We start from the raw sequence: 15,605 nt of genomic DNA, 5'->3' as shown, positions 1-15,605 counted from the left end.
CTCCCCGACAGTCTTCAAAACAAACCCTCCCCCTGCAGACCCCATTCCCGAGCCTCTGGGTTTCCTAGTCCTGCGGTTTGGGAAGCACACCTGACCCAATTTACTGCTGTTCGAATATATTCTGAGCATCCATGGTATCTTTTACTTAGGTCGAGATTAGAAATATGCTTAAAATTACAGGCAAGAAATAAAAAATATTTATGTAGTAAGCAGTTTCGGTTATTTGCACACAGATGGGCCACCTTGCAGGTGCTCCCACCCACGCTTTATGCTGGGAAGCACAGCGTCGGCTCCCAGAGGACAAACTGGGGTTAAAGCTACATAAAGTTGCACCACAATGGTACTGGATTTATCACAAAAGCCGTAGAGAAATGGTTTTTTAATCACTGACTGTTTTAAGTTTCAGCAGTCCATTCTTCACGTCCGTAACGTGGCTTTGATTCTTTCAAGGTTTCCCTCGCAGTTAGATTATAGCCATTCACCTGCCCAAAGGAAACAGACCTGCGGTCAGATTTCAGGCCTGGACTGAGGCCTGAGGTGGGTCGTGGCTGGCAGAATGTGCCTACGTAGGGCGGACGCACCACGTGAAGCCGTTTTTTCTTACATGACAAGGTGGTGGGGGTGGGAGCAGAGAAGAGAAACATTTCACAGCATTTACTGTAAGCAGGCAGGTGTCCTCCACGTGCCTGTGCTCAGAGTCCTAAGCACGTGATTGTGCTCGTCAGCAGCTTCTCCACGTAAAGTGCTAACAGTGTTTTATTGTTGTTTTTTGTTTTTTTAATAAAGGGCAATCAGATTCTCAGCGGCCTCTCCATTGAAGAATACAAGACCACGCTGAAAATAATCAAGCAAGCGATTCTGGCTACAGACCTTGCCGTGTACATTAAGTAAGTTTCAAGAAATACCGTGAGATAAGTAGGTGTTGGAAGTGTTCGCATTGTTTCACTCTTTTAAAACCCACCTTAGGAAATGTTTAGATTGTAAGGCAAGTGTTCTAGCCAAGCTGTTCATCAGACTATGGAGCAGTTTGCTGTAGGAAGCCGGAAAAGCCTGTGGCTCACTCACTCAGTGCTCAGAGTTACAGAATGCTGAATTGTTTCTGACATTTGTCCACTGCTGTCTCCGAAGCTTTCTGTGTTCGAGGCAGTAACCATCTCGGGTCATTGCACGTGGGCTGTCCAGCCCGAGGACTATAGGGCCTCTGCTTCTCCTCCTTCCTTCCCCTCCCCTCCCCCAGCTCTGGCCATTTCACGGTCCCTTATGCTGCCACAGAGCCCAGGTGGGCAGGACCAGGAGCCGAAAGGCAGGCCAGGACATCTTGCTGCTTTTTCTTTGATTGTGGCAGAAGGAGAGTATATTAATGCACAACTCCGCAGCTACCAGCTCAGGCGTCAGAGTGCCCTGGAGCGGATCTCATGACGTGAGCGTGCCTCAGGTAGGCCAGCCGTGGCTCCCACACAGAGACAGCTGTTTCTCCGCAGCGTGCGTGGCCGTCACCCTCACAGGTTCCCGGGAACATGGCCTCCCTTCCACAGGGGCTCATGTCCGTGCCTTTGGTCACTCACTCTTCAAGAAGTAAAAATGAGTAGAGCAGACACATAGCACGAGGCAGACACGCACCGCTGCTCCCGAAGATAGCTGCGCCTTTGGGTTACGGAGCACTTTGCAGTCCACTAGGCTAACAGAAAATTGAGTAAACTTCGGTCGATTCAAAAAGATTGCCGAATAAAGATTATCCAAACACCAAGAATTGGGAAAAATGCCTGTAACCACAGAGCCTTCCCCACCCTTCCAGGCCACGTGGGTCTCTCCTCTGGTGCGCAGTCACATACAGTCGGTTTTGTCGTATAAACAGTTTTCCTGTCTGTCTGGTGTCTGCGACAAGAACCCATGCCTCATGGCTTCCCAGGACGCTGGCAGGTCCGAGCGCGTGGAGCTGCTCACGGGGACTGTTAGCCTGGTTCTCCCAGGTGTCCTTCGACACCTTTATGCTGACAGAGTAATTGTGATGAACGTTTTTAAACCAGACAGTGTGATACGCGAGTTAAATGAGTAATTAAACCGTATAGATTTTATTATGCCGTACATTTAACATTTCTCAACTCGTTCTTGACATCACATTTTTAACTTCATGTTCATTTTCTTAAAATCGTGTTCAAGAATTGAAATTCCCATTATGTGGTCTGTACTAGGTGAAGTTTGATGTTTCACCCAAAAAAATGGTAGAGGAGGGGAGGGTGAGGTGTCGGAGATTTTTAAATGATTTTTATGTTGGGTTGTAAGATGGGCGAAAACCATTTGAGATGTTTTTCCCCAAAAATTGACTCCATGATTCTTTGTAGACTGAAGAGACAAGACCCTGGGATTCCTCCTAACTACCAAATATTCTTCTTTATCTTCAAGGAGGCGAGGAGAATTTTTCGAACTTATAAGAAAAAACCAATTCCGTTTAGAAGACCCTCACCAGAAGGAGCTGTTTTTGTAAGTCGGTTTGCTGTCCTCAAAGCTGACGTTCTGCTTCCCGACTAAGTTTATCGCTGTAAGATTTCACTGCAGTCACGTCTTACGATATGATCGTAGAGGCTGTCAGAATTCTCCAGTGTTGGACCAGGGGCTGAATGTGAATAACGGAAAAGCAATGCATTTGCAGGTTTGAGTGCATCAATCGTCCCTTTGTTCTAGAAGGAACTTTAAAATGTGTAGAGCATCAGCCCATGGTCCAGGGTCCCCTTGTTCATCGTCCCAATTCTTCAGAACAAAAGAGCTGAAAATTGCCCTCCGAAGACTGGGAGCGAGGAGGTGGCTGTGAAGTGTTTGCTCCTGTCCCACAGTGGCCGCGGGCCGGGCACCTCTCTGTGTTGTTCTTCCGCACCCGCGACCCTGCCATCTCCTCCCTGTCACGTGGCTCCCTCTGCCGAGGCGGGGGCTGTGTCAGTGAGGAAGACCAGTCAGTATAAAGACACAGCGATACTGTGGACGGCGCTGTTAAATTTCGAAGTCAGCGTTTCTTTAAATAGGTGGTTGTTGCTTGGCACACAAAGATGCAGATGGTCAGGAAACAACACACAGCCGCCCAGCTGTCTGTTCTATAGAGTCACGCGCCACTTACCAGTCTCGACATGTTTTTCTGAAGTGTCTTAGAAAAGCACAGACGCACGGCTGTGATTAGCGAACAGCTTTTCTCTGTGACAGAGAAGCCATCCAGCTGTCCCCAGCGTGTGCCCTGTGGCCGCGGGGCAGTCCGCGGTGGCCCGGCGTGGCTCGCTTTGCTTTGGGCTCACAGTCTTCGCCGGGGGCGTCAGCAGGTGCTAGTGACGTCCTCAGCAGCGGTCAGAATGTCTCCACTGCCCTCACCTCTCACAAGCGAGGCGGTGTGACAGCAGGGACAGCGGCCGAGAACCTTCGTCTCTGTGGCCTCGTGTTGCTGGGGGGAATGCACATTTAGGTTGGGTGTCCCTAGAGGGTCAAGTGGCACAGTCCTTTACCGCGAGTGTGTCTGTGCCACGGCAGTGGCCTTTTTGCCTATTTCTTCAACCAGATTAAAAGGATTAACTGGCAGGTGTTTTGGTCAGACGCGGGAGGGAGCACGGTTTCCACGCGGCCGTCGCAGACTCGAGTCCAGCGCGGTCTCCCTGCTGGCACGAGAGGGGCCGTGCGCGCTGCCCCTCGTCACCCTCTTTCTCCGGCGGACACTAATGTCTCAGGCGGTGCTTGTGGAAGTCACCACACGCATGAGCAAGTCACAGCGTGCCCGGTGCCACTCAATCCCAGTCATTCACTGGGTCACCAGTCACCCTCTGGTGTCACGGTATCGGTCACGCGTCTATGGAAATTGTTCCTGTCTCTGTAGTCTTTGTCAACTGCCATCCCATAGTTCAGAGGGTTTAGATTTAGCTTTTTTACTAGTAGCTACTTACTGAGGTTGCATATTTGCATAAGAGTAAAGAGGACTACTGGGCTCTCCTCTCCCCCGACAGGGCGATGCTGATGACCGCGTGCGACCTCTCTGCAATCACGAAGCCTTGGCCCATTCAGCAGCGGGTATGTCGCTCGGTGACAGTAATAGTAACTAAAGAGTCAAAGTAAGAATGTTCTTTGCCCTTAAAGAATTTAGCTTCTGAAGTATTTGTGGAACTTTTTATTTAATTTTTAAGTAGTATTTAAAGAACATAATAGGATATAAGCAGGTTTTCTTCAGAAGATTCGTTGGCACTTAATAGTTTTTGTAAGATACATTAAAAAAGAGAACGTCTGTGTTAACATAGCAAACCCCTGGCTGTGAGTAAGTTTTCATTCACTTAGAGATGTTTTCAGCACATCCTTTAATGATGGAAGAGGAAAGAGTTTGTATTTTTTTTTTTTATCCTTTCTTCTGAACCAGACCCTGAAGCAGTCAGCGCCACCACCTGAGCAGTGGGGTGGGGGCCCAGACACGGAAAGCGATACTGTAAAGCTTCTGTAGTTAAAACAGTTTAGAGTGGGTGACAGACCAGTGGGACACAACAGAACACTGAGACTCGCATGGGACATTTAACATATAATAAAGAAGGCATTTAAAATAACTGGGGTAAGATAAGACTCTTTACTAAATAATGTCAGAACGATTGCCCAATCTTTATAGCCAGAAGGCCAAAGAAAAACTTGGATCTACTCTGCATACTTAAATTCCGAGTGGAGCATAGAGTTCAGTGTAGAGACTTAAACCATGCCAGTGCTAAATAAAAACACTTGTGGATTCTTCTGTAACCCAGGCATGAAAGACTTTCCTAACTATGGCTCAACAGGCAAAAACAATAAAGGAAAAGATTGATAGATCTGAATCCATAAAAAATAATAAAATAAAACTCTTGCATGGCAAAAGACGCTATAAGCGAAGTAAAAGACAGTGAGAAACTGGTAAAAATATTTGCAACTTCTGATAGTTAATATCCCTAATATTAAAGAACTTCTAAAAAAAGAAGAAGAAAAAGGCTAACAACCCTCCAGGAAAAGGGGCCAAAGATGGGGACAAAAAGTTAATAGAAAAAGAAATGCGAATAGCTCTTCCTCGAGGTTCTCAGAACCTCAGTCATAAGAAAAATTGCAATTCCAATTACACTGACACACACACAAAACTTGTACAGAATCTCTTAACAGCCTTATTCCAAAGAGTCAGAAACGAGAGACCACCAGGCATCTGTCAGGAGAGAATGGGCAAACACGCTGCAGTATCCAGGCCGGACAGTGGGGTCCGGCTCGCCAATAAAATGGAACTGACCACCGCTACTCCTGGGTCAGTCTCAACACGGCTGCGCAAAAGCCGCAGACACGGGAGGACACACACCGCGATTTCATTCATGTGACACTCTAGAACAGGCAGAACTCACCTGTGGTGAGAGAACATGATGGATGGAGGGAGGGAGGCAGGAAAGAAGGGGCAGGGGCTGGCTGGGGGTTTACAGCCACATCAGGAGGGAGGACGGTGTGTCTTGGATGGAGTGTGTGTCACATGGTTATACCCATCTGTCAGCACACTGAACTGTATACTTACGATCTATGTAATTCATAGTATGTAAATTCTATTTCAAAAAAAAACAAGCACTGATATGCAGTTTCTCAGTTCTCTGGCAGAAAAATCCAAAGGTTTTGCAACATACTCCGTCGGAGAAGCCGTGGGAAAACAAAGAAGGCCAAACACTGTAGCCCTTTGGAGATACATAAATACACACACTCACCATTACACTTCTAGGAATCTCATCCCATAGATACACTGGCAGGGGTATAAAAAGATGCTTACACACGGCTCTTCCTTACAGTCTGTCTGTGGTAGGCAAGGCTGGACGTAAGCCACATATTCAGCAGCAGGGTACTGAATGAGTGAGCTGAAATGCATTCACACAGTGAGTTCCATGTGACTAAAAAGAAGTAAGGATTATCTGTATACCACTATGGAGTGACTGCAAGGCTGTATTTTTAAGTGGGAAAAAAAACCCAGAAGGGTTAACCATAAAAAAGGGCTAGCCTTAATAATTTCTTTAGAGGGGAGGAGGGAATAGGGTCGAGGGAACAGGACAGGAGTGAGAAGCTGGAGTGTACCTGCGGTGTAGACTTAACTTTGGAACCACGTGAATAGTTTTTATAATGGTAGCACAAAATCGAATTTTAAATGTCATAAAACCTTGAAAGTAAAATGAAACAAACTTGATTTTGGTTGTAAGTCCACACTGAGGAGGACTGTTTCATTCCGAGTGGAATTAAAACAATATGCATCTCTAGTAGGATATACCTTAAAAACAAAAAGAATTACCCCCAAAAAGCCCCTGCCACTGTTTTTAGTAACCTTTAGTGGCGGTGTCGTGTGGATATTTAATCACCATCGTAGGCGATGTGGGGAAAAGCAAGTAGGCAACTGTATTGGTGTTGCTGGGAATTAGGATTGTGGGGGTTGAGAGGAAAGCTAATGACCTGAGTGGGTAAGTCCCGCAGAAACCCTGCAGTCCCGATGCGGAGTACGAGTACTCTGTGACCCTACGCTGTGTCCAGCTCCGTCCCCCAGGAGGGCTTAAAGATGATGGCCAGCCTGTTAACGAACAAACCCAGTGCCCACGTCTCACTCTGAAGGGTGGAGGGCCCGAGGATGGCCGCCCGGGGCTCTGCAGCGGGCCCTGTGCGGTGTGAGCCTAGACACCCAGTAGCAGGACGCAAAGCGGAGAGGCCCGCTGAGGAAGCTCCCACTGGCCAAAATGGAGCAATTCGGGCATCGGCAGAGATTCAAGTGTATTCAATATGTTCAAATTCAAGAGTTCTAAGTAATAATAATAAAACAACACCTTCTCTGGTCATCTTTGGTGGATGCTTTGGTAGCGAACCAGGTTATTTTTTAAATGGTAATTAAAACCAATTATGTCATTTTTTTTAAAAATATAGATTGTACTTTGAGGTAACTAAATAATTGCTGTGGAAAACTTTACTGTATGTCAATGAATATCACCTTTTCATAGCCCCTAAATAACTAGATCTAGACAAGGATCATTAATGGTTGCTAACATCACGACAAAAGGCAGTCAGGCATTACATAGCCTCGCTAGAACACAGCACTGCCTATGAAGTCGTCACGGCAAAAAAAATAAATAAATAAATTAAATTCAAATCTCAACCTAATCAAGCCCCAGATTTCACTACCAGTGCATGGAAATACAGGGCACAGAGAGGCCCTAAGTGGTCCTGAGGAATGCAGTCAGCAAAATCGGTGGGAAACTTCCGGATAAATAACAACAAAAATTACAAGGAAGTTTTTTAAAAAGAGAAGAGGATCCTGTAGATTAAAAAAAAATATTTAAAGGCATATCTCAACCGCAGAAGACGCACCTATATGATACTGCGTTCTTCAGGCACCTAATGTAACAGGCGCTCACTGAACACTTCATCCTGCATCCAGACAGATACACGCTACTTCTTTCCCGCTAAGTGCTGAACTTGAAACAACATGTTGCTTTTTTCTGAGTAGTTACAGATTACAGACTCTAGCCTTTGTGATTAGGCACATATTTAATGCAAATGAAATATAATTTCTATTCCTCATTATGACTTTATTCTAATTTTACTGATGTGGTTGAAAGCTACAGATTTTATAGATTGTCGATTGTCTTATCTTCATTCTGAGTGTCCTTTACAGAGTGATATGCTTTTAATTGCTAAACTTCATCCATTATTTACTTCAGATAGCAGAGCTTGTAGCGAGTGAATTTTTTGACCAAGGAGACAAAGAGAGAAAAGAACTCAACATAGAGCCTACTGTAAGTATGACACCTTGTCGGTAGGAATTATTCAAATACTTTCATTGTAAACTTTTTATGCTTCGAGATTTTCCTTAAGAACACAATTTATCTTCGTTTTACCTTTTAAATGACGCAGTGCTTGCGACATTCACGATAACCAGCAGCACTGAGGTCAGCGTGTGCGCTGCCCAGCGTGCGCATGCCGGTTGTCATTCCCTATTTAGGATCAGTCCTCAGAATCTCTGTGTTGAAGGCCCGCGGATTTTAAAGGTTTCAATGTACTACCCATGGATCTCAAACACAAGAGAAAGATTCTTCTTAAATCCTTTCTATCTTTTGGAATGAGTTTTTCCTGAAAATGAAGCATAGTCATTTTTTTCGATTCGGGTCAACATGTGCTGAGCCCGTCCGTGTTAAATGACGTGGTTAGGGGAGACCCCTCCTCTGTCCAGCCCCCTGCCCCGCCTTCGTCCTCAGCTGGGCATAGCCAGCGTCTGCTGGTCTTTCTGTTTCCCGGCCTTCTGTGACGGAACGGCAGGCTTCTTCAGAAGCTGAGAGTCTGTGTCATGTGGGTGGCAGGGTGACACAGCCAAAGGAGAGTTTTCTTCATTTAAATGAGCACTGACAGACCCATTGCGTCACGGAGGTCCCGTCCACGTCACTGCTTGCCAATAGCAGTGACAGCTGCCCAGTCCTCGCTCGAAAAGCTGTGTGTGAGCTGAGCTGTAGTTAGCTGCGGCCTCCTGCCCTCCCACAAAGCCGAGGGTGTTCGATCCCCATCAGCAGACCACTGAGCGCCCATGTGTTCTCCAGATATACGGCGCTGCTTGATTTTACATCAGCAAGGAGCTTCAGGTCGTTGACTGACTCTGGGTCAGCAGTCGGTTTTGGGGCTGGTGTGGGGAGCATCACAGCTGGACGAATAAGGCGGAGGATCAGGGCCTCCCTGAGCCTGGTGCTGGCGGGAATGTAGGAGGCTCGCGGAGGGAAGGATAGGGAGGTGCGGGTCGGGCCGTGCTCACCTGGCCCAGTCACGCGTCGTTTTTAGAGCAAACACGCATTGTGCTCGTTCAGTCAGTGCAGCTCCGTGCGTCTGTTTCTGTGTTTTCAGGATCTCATGAACAGGGAGAAGAAGAACAAAATCCCAAGTATGCAAGTCGGCTTCATAGACGCCATCTGCTTGCAACTGTATGAGGTATTTATACGAAAGCTACGACCCTTGCTAAACTGAGACACTTATGAATTAAAACGTGAAGGAGACCGAGGTGACTCGCACTAGGCTTACATGTCGTTCCTTTCACTGATGAACACGTGGCTGGCATTGAATGAGGAACATTTCATCTTCACTATTTCTCAAAACCTTGAATTCATCCGTGTATAGCTGTGGAGTGTCTACTGTGCGCTAGGCTCTAGCAGTCGGAGGGCCCACTGTGCGCTCAGCGCTAGCAGTTTCTTTTTGAGTGTAAGTTTTTGGCCTAAGTAGAGAAAAGTCATTATGCAACTCTATCCCGTTGTATAGTGTAGCTTTACTATTAGCAAATGTTTTATGAGAATTGAAAGCCGGCTGGAAGAGTATTGCCAGTCCCTGTCCCCATACACCTGCTGGCCTGGGATTCTTATTTTTTTAGGTAAAGATAGTCTCCCTAAACCATCAGTTTACAGGTTTAGATGCTTATGACCCGAGCACAGAGGGTAGATGCTGCCCGGTGTTTAAAAGTTTAAACAGGAAACTCCTAAGTTTCACCCGGGGAAAGAGCACTTTCCAGGAGCGATCACAGAATGTCGAGGCCAGAAGAGACCCGGGGCTTTGTAACGCGGACACCTCACGTATTCAGTAACGGAGTCGGCGTGGGGGCCCCCCTTCCTTGCGCGGGGACCCACCCCAGCCGAGCAGGCGCGCCTGGAGGCCGTTCCTGTCCAAGTCCAGCGTTCCAGCCACCAGAAGCAGCGGACGAAGCTGGGGCTAGGAGGCGAGAAGGAAGAGGGCAGGACGGAGGGCCGGCAGCACGGAGCGGCGGTGCCCTGCTCTGGCCCGTCTTCGGCGTTCTGCGTTCTGCCGTTGGCTCCTTTGTGGAGGTGGCTCAGAGCAGTTCCCAGCATCCCTGGACTTCTGTGGTTCCCAGCAGATGCGTTCCTCATCGACGGGGCGAGTGCCTCAGCTGAAGACAGCAGGGTCTCTCTTGATCCCCCCCAGCCTGGAGATCCAGTCGGAGTAACAGACCACCCCGGCAGATCACCCCTGCATTTGCTGCGTGTGCAAGGGTCACCTCGTGGACTCTGCCTTTCAGTTCTGTGTATACTGATGTGTTTCTCCTGCTGTTCATTGCGGAAGTGACAGGGTTCTCGTTATGAGAAAAGAAAGATGAAACCCCTTATGATTCCACCACTGAGATAACCGCTGTTAACGTGTCAGTGTACGTGCTCTGTGACGTTTTCATATTTTTTTCCCATCACAAAATGGCTTGTTGCAATTCATAAGACATCGTAATGCACATCTATGGTCAGTGTGTTTCTATAATGTTAAAGACTGCAAACAGTAATACAAATTACATAACCCTGCTGTTGGGTACTTAAATCATTGTTTCTCGATTATAAAGGAATCTGCAATGAACATTCTTTTATCAAAATATTCATAGCACTGTAGTTGGCACAGCAGTGACCTCTGCATAACCTTGGGATTGTAAATACTAATTCCACACAGCATTATGAGCTAGTCACTATTAGAATCTTGGATGAAAATCGAGGTAAGTCCTCTGTATGAAACCATTTTGTGGAAGACCACGGGGCAGCCCACGCACAGGTGCACTCCGGGAGAACCGGCAGAGCTGGGGAAGCGGCGAGACAGCTCACGGTCTGTCTCCAGGGACAGGGACATCGGTTTGGAACGTGTTTGCTCTGGTCCGCGTAGCTAAAGAGGAACGCTCACCGGTGATCCCAGCGTGCGGAAGCCCCGCCCGGGCCTGCACCGAGTGTGGGAGGTGGCCCTTCGGTGTGGGCCTGGGGACAGGCATCTTCCCGGCTGCCACCTAGTGTCCGCTCTCTTCCTTCCTGCAGGCCCTGACGCGCGTGTCGGAGGACTGCTTCCCTCTGCTGGACGGCTGCAGGAAGAACAGGCAGAAGTGGCAGGCCCTGGCCGAGCAGCAGGAGCAGGCGCTGGTCAACGGGGAGAGCGGCCAGGCCAAGAGGAGCTGATGGCCCGCCGAGCGGCGCAGCGCGTGCTGCGTGTGCCCGTCCGCCACACGGGACACGGGACACGGGACAGGTCTGGCGTGGACTTGCCACTGCTGTACCTTTACTTCTGCACAGCTTTTGGGAGCACAGCATGAATTGTCTTGAGGGGACCATTCCACATTCGTGTATTGGGTTTATGCCGCTGAGCTGAGCTGAGCTGGTCGGTGCTGCCCCTCAGCCGTGGCCGTGGCCGGGGGAGCTGGGCACTGGAGCTGGCGGCTGCATTCTTGCACTCAGGTTGGTTTTTCTGCTTGGGGATTTTAAATAATTGGTTTTGTGGTTTTGGAATGACCAATCTTTCCAGAATGTTTGGAATCTTTTCCTTCTCAAAAATAGGCGAGGAGCAAATTGAATATATGATGTGACATTTAAAACCTTCACAGGAAGAGGAAACTTGTGGGCTGAGTGGATTTTAAGGGGGAAGTGGGAGTATCTGTCAGCAATGTGTTAGCTTAACAAAAATACTTAAAACTCTGAAACAAATGGAAAGTACCATGAGGCGGTATTGTACAGGAAAGGTATCCTTTAACTGATTGCACTGATTTTATTGAGGGATGAGTTTGACCCCGAAGTGAGATGCCTGTCAGTTCTGTTGGGAGGCACTCTGGAGAGGCAGTGAGTGTTTTAAATGTTGGTTTCTTTTTTTATATATCTTCCCCATCGTTCATATTACAAGCCCTAGTTTATAAGTGAACAGTTAAACTCTCAGCAGGATAGCAAGAAAAAAGTACTGATTGCAGCACTGACCTGAAATATGACCATAGATCAGAGGATACAAAATGAATGTTTTTTTCTTGTCAAATGAAGTATAGAGGAAAGTTTTAATTAATAAACAGCAGAGGCCGCCCTTCCTGTTGGGGTCAAAACCGCAGGAGGGGAAGAATCCTTAGGCCTGAGGACTTGGCAGTGCCGAGCCTGTGGCCGAGCACCTGCCCTACTCCAGCTTACAGGGCTGGTCAGCTAGAAGCCTGGATGTTTGGGTACGGACTCTAACCGTGGCCCTGAGCTTGGAGACGGTGGTGTTTACTTCTGGTAGCTTTCAGTACGTTTAGAAAATGAACGTTTTCTTAGAATTTGAGCCCACTTAAGCAGTGTGCCGCTCTGTCCGGTACTGGAGGAGGAGGTCAGTGAGCCAGGCGGCTGGCTGGGGAGGCCATCTCCAGGTCGGCGGGGATGTTTGGGCTTGAGGAAGACAGGTGTTGTTTGGTAACCCCCTTCCAAAAAGTCCGAGTTTCTGCCTCCAGTTGGGATAGAAATCTCTTGGGGATATGGTATGCAGCATGAGCAAAGACTTTTCACTAAAACTTTGTTTTCCATCTGCATCATTTTTCTCTAAACTGCCTAAAATTCAACGTGTTCATTAAGTTTTTAAAATTGAGTGGGTATATTTATCTTGACATAATGTGGCTCTATTCTTACCAGTCAAGTAAAAAAAGGGGCGGGGTGGGGACCAAACAAATTGTATGGCCATGACTTTGTAGTGGTAAAGGAGGGTCTGGACGCTATCGACTTGAATGCTGTATGGATTACTGTCATGATCCTTGTATTTTCAGGGTGTTATTCTATTTTTATCTTACGTCACACAGATGAGATCTATAAGGTACCTCTTGGTGGCACTGGTGTGTAAATTGCAGACTGTCACTGAAATAATGTATCTACATACTGGTATAGGCCTGTGCATGCATACATATTTCCTTAGCATAGAAAATTGTTTCAAGAGTAACTGTCTTTATCTTTTTATCGTACACATTGTGATGTAGCAGTTATGCTAAAATCTGTAGTCACATACTTCAATAGTTTGTTTAGACCCCTCTGATGGATGTCACTGAGATTTTTAAAGACATTAGACTATGTATGCAGGATTTTTATGTGTGCCACTTTAACAATCAAAAAGGTAGATTAGAAATTGGTTTACCTTTAGATAATGGTTGATTTTACTTTACTAGTTCAGAAATTAAAAGAAGTTGGGCAATGCTATGCCTGTTTATCATTGAATGTCTTAGTCCATACAGAAGAACAGTTCTTCTTTAGAACTGGTTAGTTGGTTCAAATAATTTTAATTTTTAGAAAAGTCATTCCATACATTAATATCTGGTACATGGGCACAAGTCAAAGTTTTCATCCTCGTGTGAATATTTCTTTTCCAGTATCTTAAGTCGGAAAAATATATATATAGTCCTCCCCTACCTCACCCTATATTTATATTACTCATAACTAGCAAGAAGTTGTTCTCATTCTAAAGTATCTTGTTTTTGTTATAGCTGAGTAACATTACACAATTTCATTTCAATTTTCAGCCCAAAAAGGCCCCACAGTTTTATTAAGTTGTTGAAAAGATATCTGTGAAAATGCTCAGCCTTGTATTTTCAGAAGACTGGCCTTTGCCAGTCACAACCTGTGTGAACTTGTGTAGGCCACTTAGCACCTGTGTGCCTGAACAAGCAGTGTCGTTAAAGGGGTAAGTTTGGGCGAAGCCTGTCTTCACGGAGAACGTCACAGAAGGCAGCTGCGACGTCAGCCCTGACGGGCCCTGGGAACACTGTCAGAATGGGACGTGGGGCTACAGAGCATGGTGATCTAATCCCACATGCCATTTCCAAGACTGAAAACGCAAAACAGCGCACTCACCCGGCCTCTCACGCAGACGGCTAGCGAGTGAGACTTGGGGCTCTGTGGGCCGCCTGTCCCACGGGGCGGAGCCCGGGGGTGGTGTCATCACCACCGAGCTCTTAATTACAAAGAACGGTTTCCTTCAACAGCAGTATGGAGAGAAAGTGCATGAGAATGTACTGGAAATATTGGATTCTGGGAGGAAACTGGTCACAGACACATTCTTGCCTCGCAGTGAAGTGCCTTTATTTTCAGCATAGAGCACAGACGTCTGGTTTTCCATTTTTCTGTGTTTTTCATCAGACTGCACCCCTAAAATCCTACACGCCATCACGAGCACGGCTGCCTGTTCTGTGTGTACGAAGCTAACTTAGTGCGAGGGGTGTGACCGCCACGAGGTCCTTGTGCGGCCGCAGCCACAGCGAGGCGGCCGAACCAGCGCTCACGACCGGGACGTGCGTCGACCCACTCTGCTGAGTCCCTGCCGCGTGCCAGGCCCTGGGCTCAGCCGTGGGGACAGTGTGGCAACCGCGAGGCGCTCACAGCCCCTGCGGGCCGTGCTGGGGGAGAGGCCTACGCGCTCCTGCCGGTTACCGCGGACACACGGGGCACACTGCCACGTCTGTTTCCATCTGCAACATGTGTTTCGGTCCTCGGAGGGCCGTCGTGACCTGGAACTTGGAAGAACGTCTCAGTGGCCGCCTTGTGTTCTCGCAAGTATGACTCACTGAGACCTGAGAGCTTAAGGCTCTCTGGCATAAGGGACGTCTGACGTGAGGGGGTACACATTCCACTACCTGTGGTATCGTTCCACTCAGCGCTCCTAGACTGTCGCCATGCAGCTGTGGACCCTCCCCCTGCTCCATCACGGGAGCGAGGAAGGAAGGATGAAGGCTCGCTGCGCCTGTCCGTGCACTTCTCAAAAGCCTGTGTAAACACGTCTGAATGAATGTTGCTGAAAATGATGTAAATAGTCGAAAATAGAAATTTCTATTACAGTTTAAGAAAAGGAAACCTACGAATCATCACTAGCCACTGTTAATACCTATTTGTATTCTTATACCTTTTCAATATATTTGAACAAATATATAGTTTCTGGCACTATTTTTGTACTAGGATAAAGGAGTTACTATGTATATTATGTTTAGCTTTTACGTCGTTTTAAATAATTGTGAACGTTGCTTCCTTGTCTCTCCTGTCCCCCACCCTGAGAAGCATTTCAGAGACAAAATCGCTTTAAAGGAACGCTCACCTGCACGGTCCCTACGAAGCCGAGCGGCGTCGGGAAGGTGGTCCGTGGCGCAAACGTTTCGACGCCGTGGTTTCCTCCTTTTGCCATGCTTTGTGAAAATAAAAACAATGAGTGAGTAGATGTGAGTATGGTGTGATTATTAGGGGCTTGGAACTTTAAAGGGGTTATTAAAGGGTTTGGATTTTAGGGGAGGTTAGGGGATTTGAATTTTAAGGGGGGGTTATTAGGGGTTTGGATTTTAAGGGGGCTTATTAGGGAGTTTGGATTTTAAGGGGGAGGTTAGAGGGCCTGGATTTTAAGGGGGGTTATTAGGGGATTAAGCAGGGGGAACAGGCCAACAGCTGGCGAGCCGAATCGAGCTGACCTGTGGTCCTAGCTGACAACGACGAGGTTAATGACCCTCCCTCGGCCTAGCCTCCTCCAGCAACAGTGTTCTCTGTCAACACCCTTCGCGACCCGCTCAAGGGCAGCCTTTCCACACACCTCACTGCAAGATCCCAACCACTATGGAGGGCGGTTCTGACTGGCCCTGTGTCGCATGAGAGCTGATCTTAGGGGTCAAATTCTGGCCAAATGGCAGCAACCAGAGCTGAGTATCTAGTTTCAAAGCTGGTGTTTATTCCACTTAGCTCTCTTTTTAAATTTTAATTGTAAAAGTTCCCAAATCCACTCTCGGTGGATCAGACGGGCGTGTTCTGGCTTCACAGCTAAAGCCCTTGAGCTCCGCTGTGACGGCCAGCACTGCGCCCTCACAG

At 47.5% G+C, this 15,605-nt stretch overlaps 1 protein-coding gene across 4 annotated transcripts in view; it reads left to right on the top strand.

Moving 5' to 3' along the window:
- The window catches only part of PDE5A (phosphodiesterase 5A), a 106,651-nt gene extending 91,683 nt beyond the window's left edge, over positions 1 to 14,968 (top strand). For all 4 annotated transcript variants that reach the window (XM_015593917.2, XM_006917742.3, XM_015593918.2 and 1 more), the window contains exons 16-21: positions 787 to 887; positions 2,404 to 2,481; positions 3,978 to 4,041; positions 7,701 to 7,775; positions 8,869 to 8,952; positions 10,812 to 14,968. In XM_015593917.2, the coding sequence (XP_015449403.1) occupies positions 787 to 887; positions 2,404 to 2,481; positions 3,978 to 4,041; positions 7,701 to 7,775; positions 8,869 to 8,952; positions 10,812 to 10,949 (540 nt within the window). In that variant the 3' untranslated portion in view covers positions 10,950 to 14,968. The remainder of the gene's footprint in view (positions 1 to 786; positions 888 to 2,403; positions 2,482 to 3,977; positions 4,042 to 7,700; positions 7,776 to 8,868; positions 8,953 to 10,811) is intronic.
- The last annotated feature ends 637 nt before the right edge of the window (positions 14,969 to 15,605 follow it).

This window comes from Pteropus alecto, unplaced genomic scaffold, assembly GCF_000325575.1.
Source record: "Pteropus alecto unplaced genomic scaffold, ASM32557v1 scaffold17, whole genome shotgun sequence".
NCBI lineage: Eukaryota > Metazoa > Chordata > Mammalia > Chiroptera > Pteropodidae > Pteropus > Pteropus alecto.
This window is presented reverse-complemented; position numbering and strand designations above follow the sequence as displayed.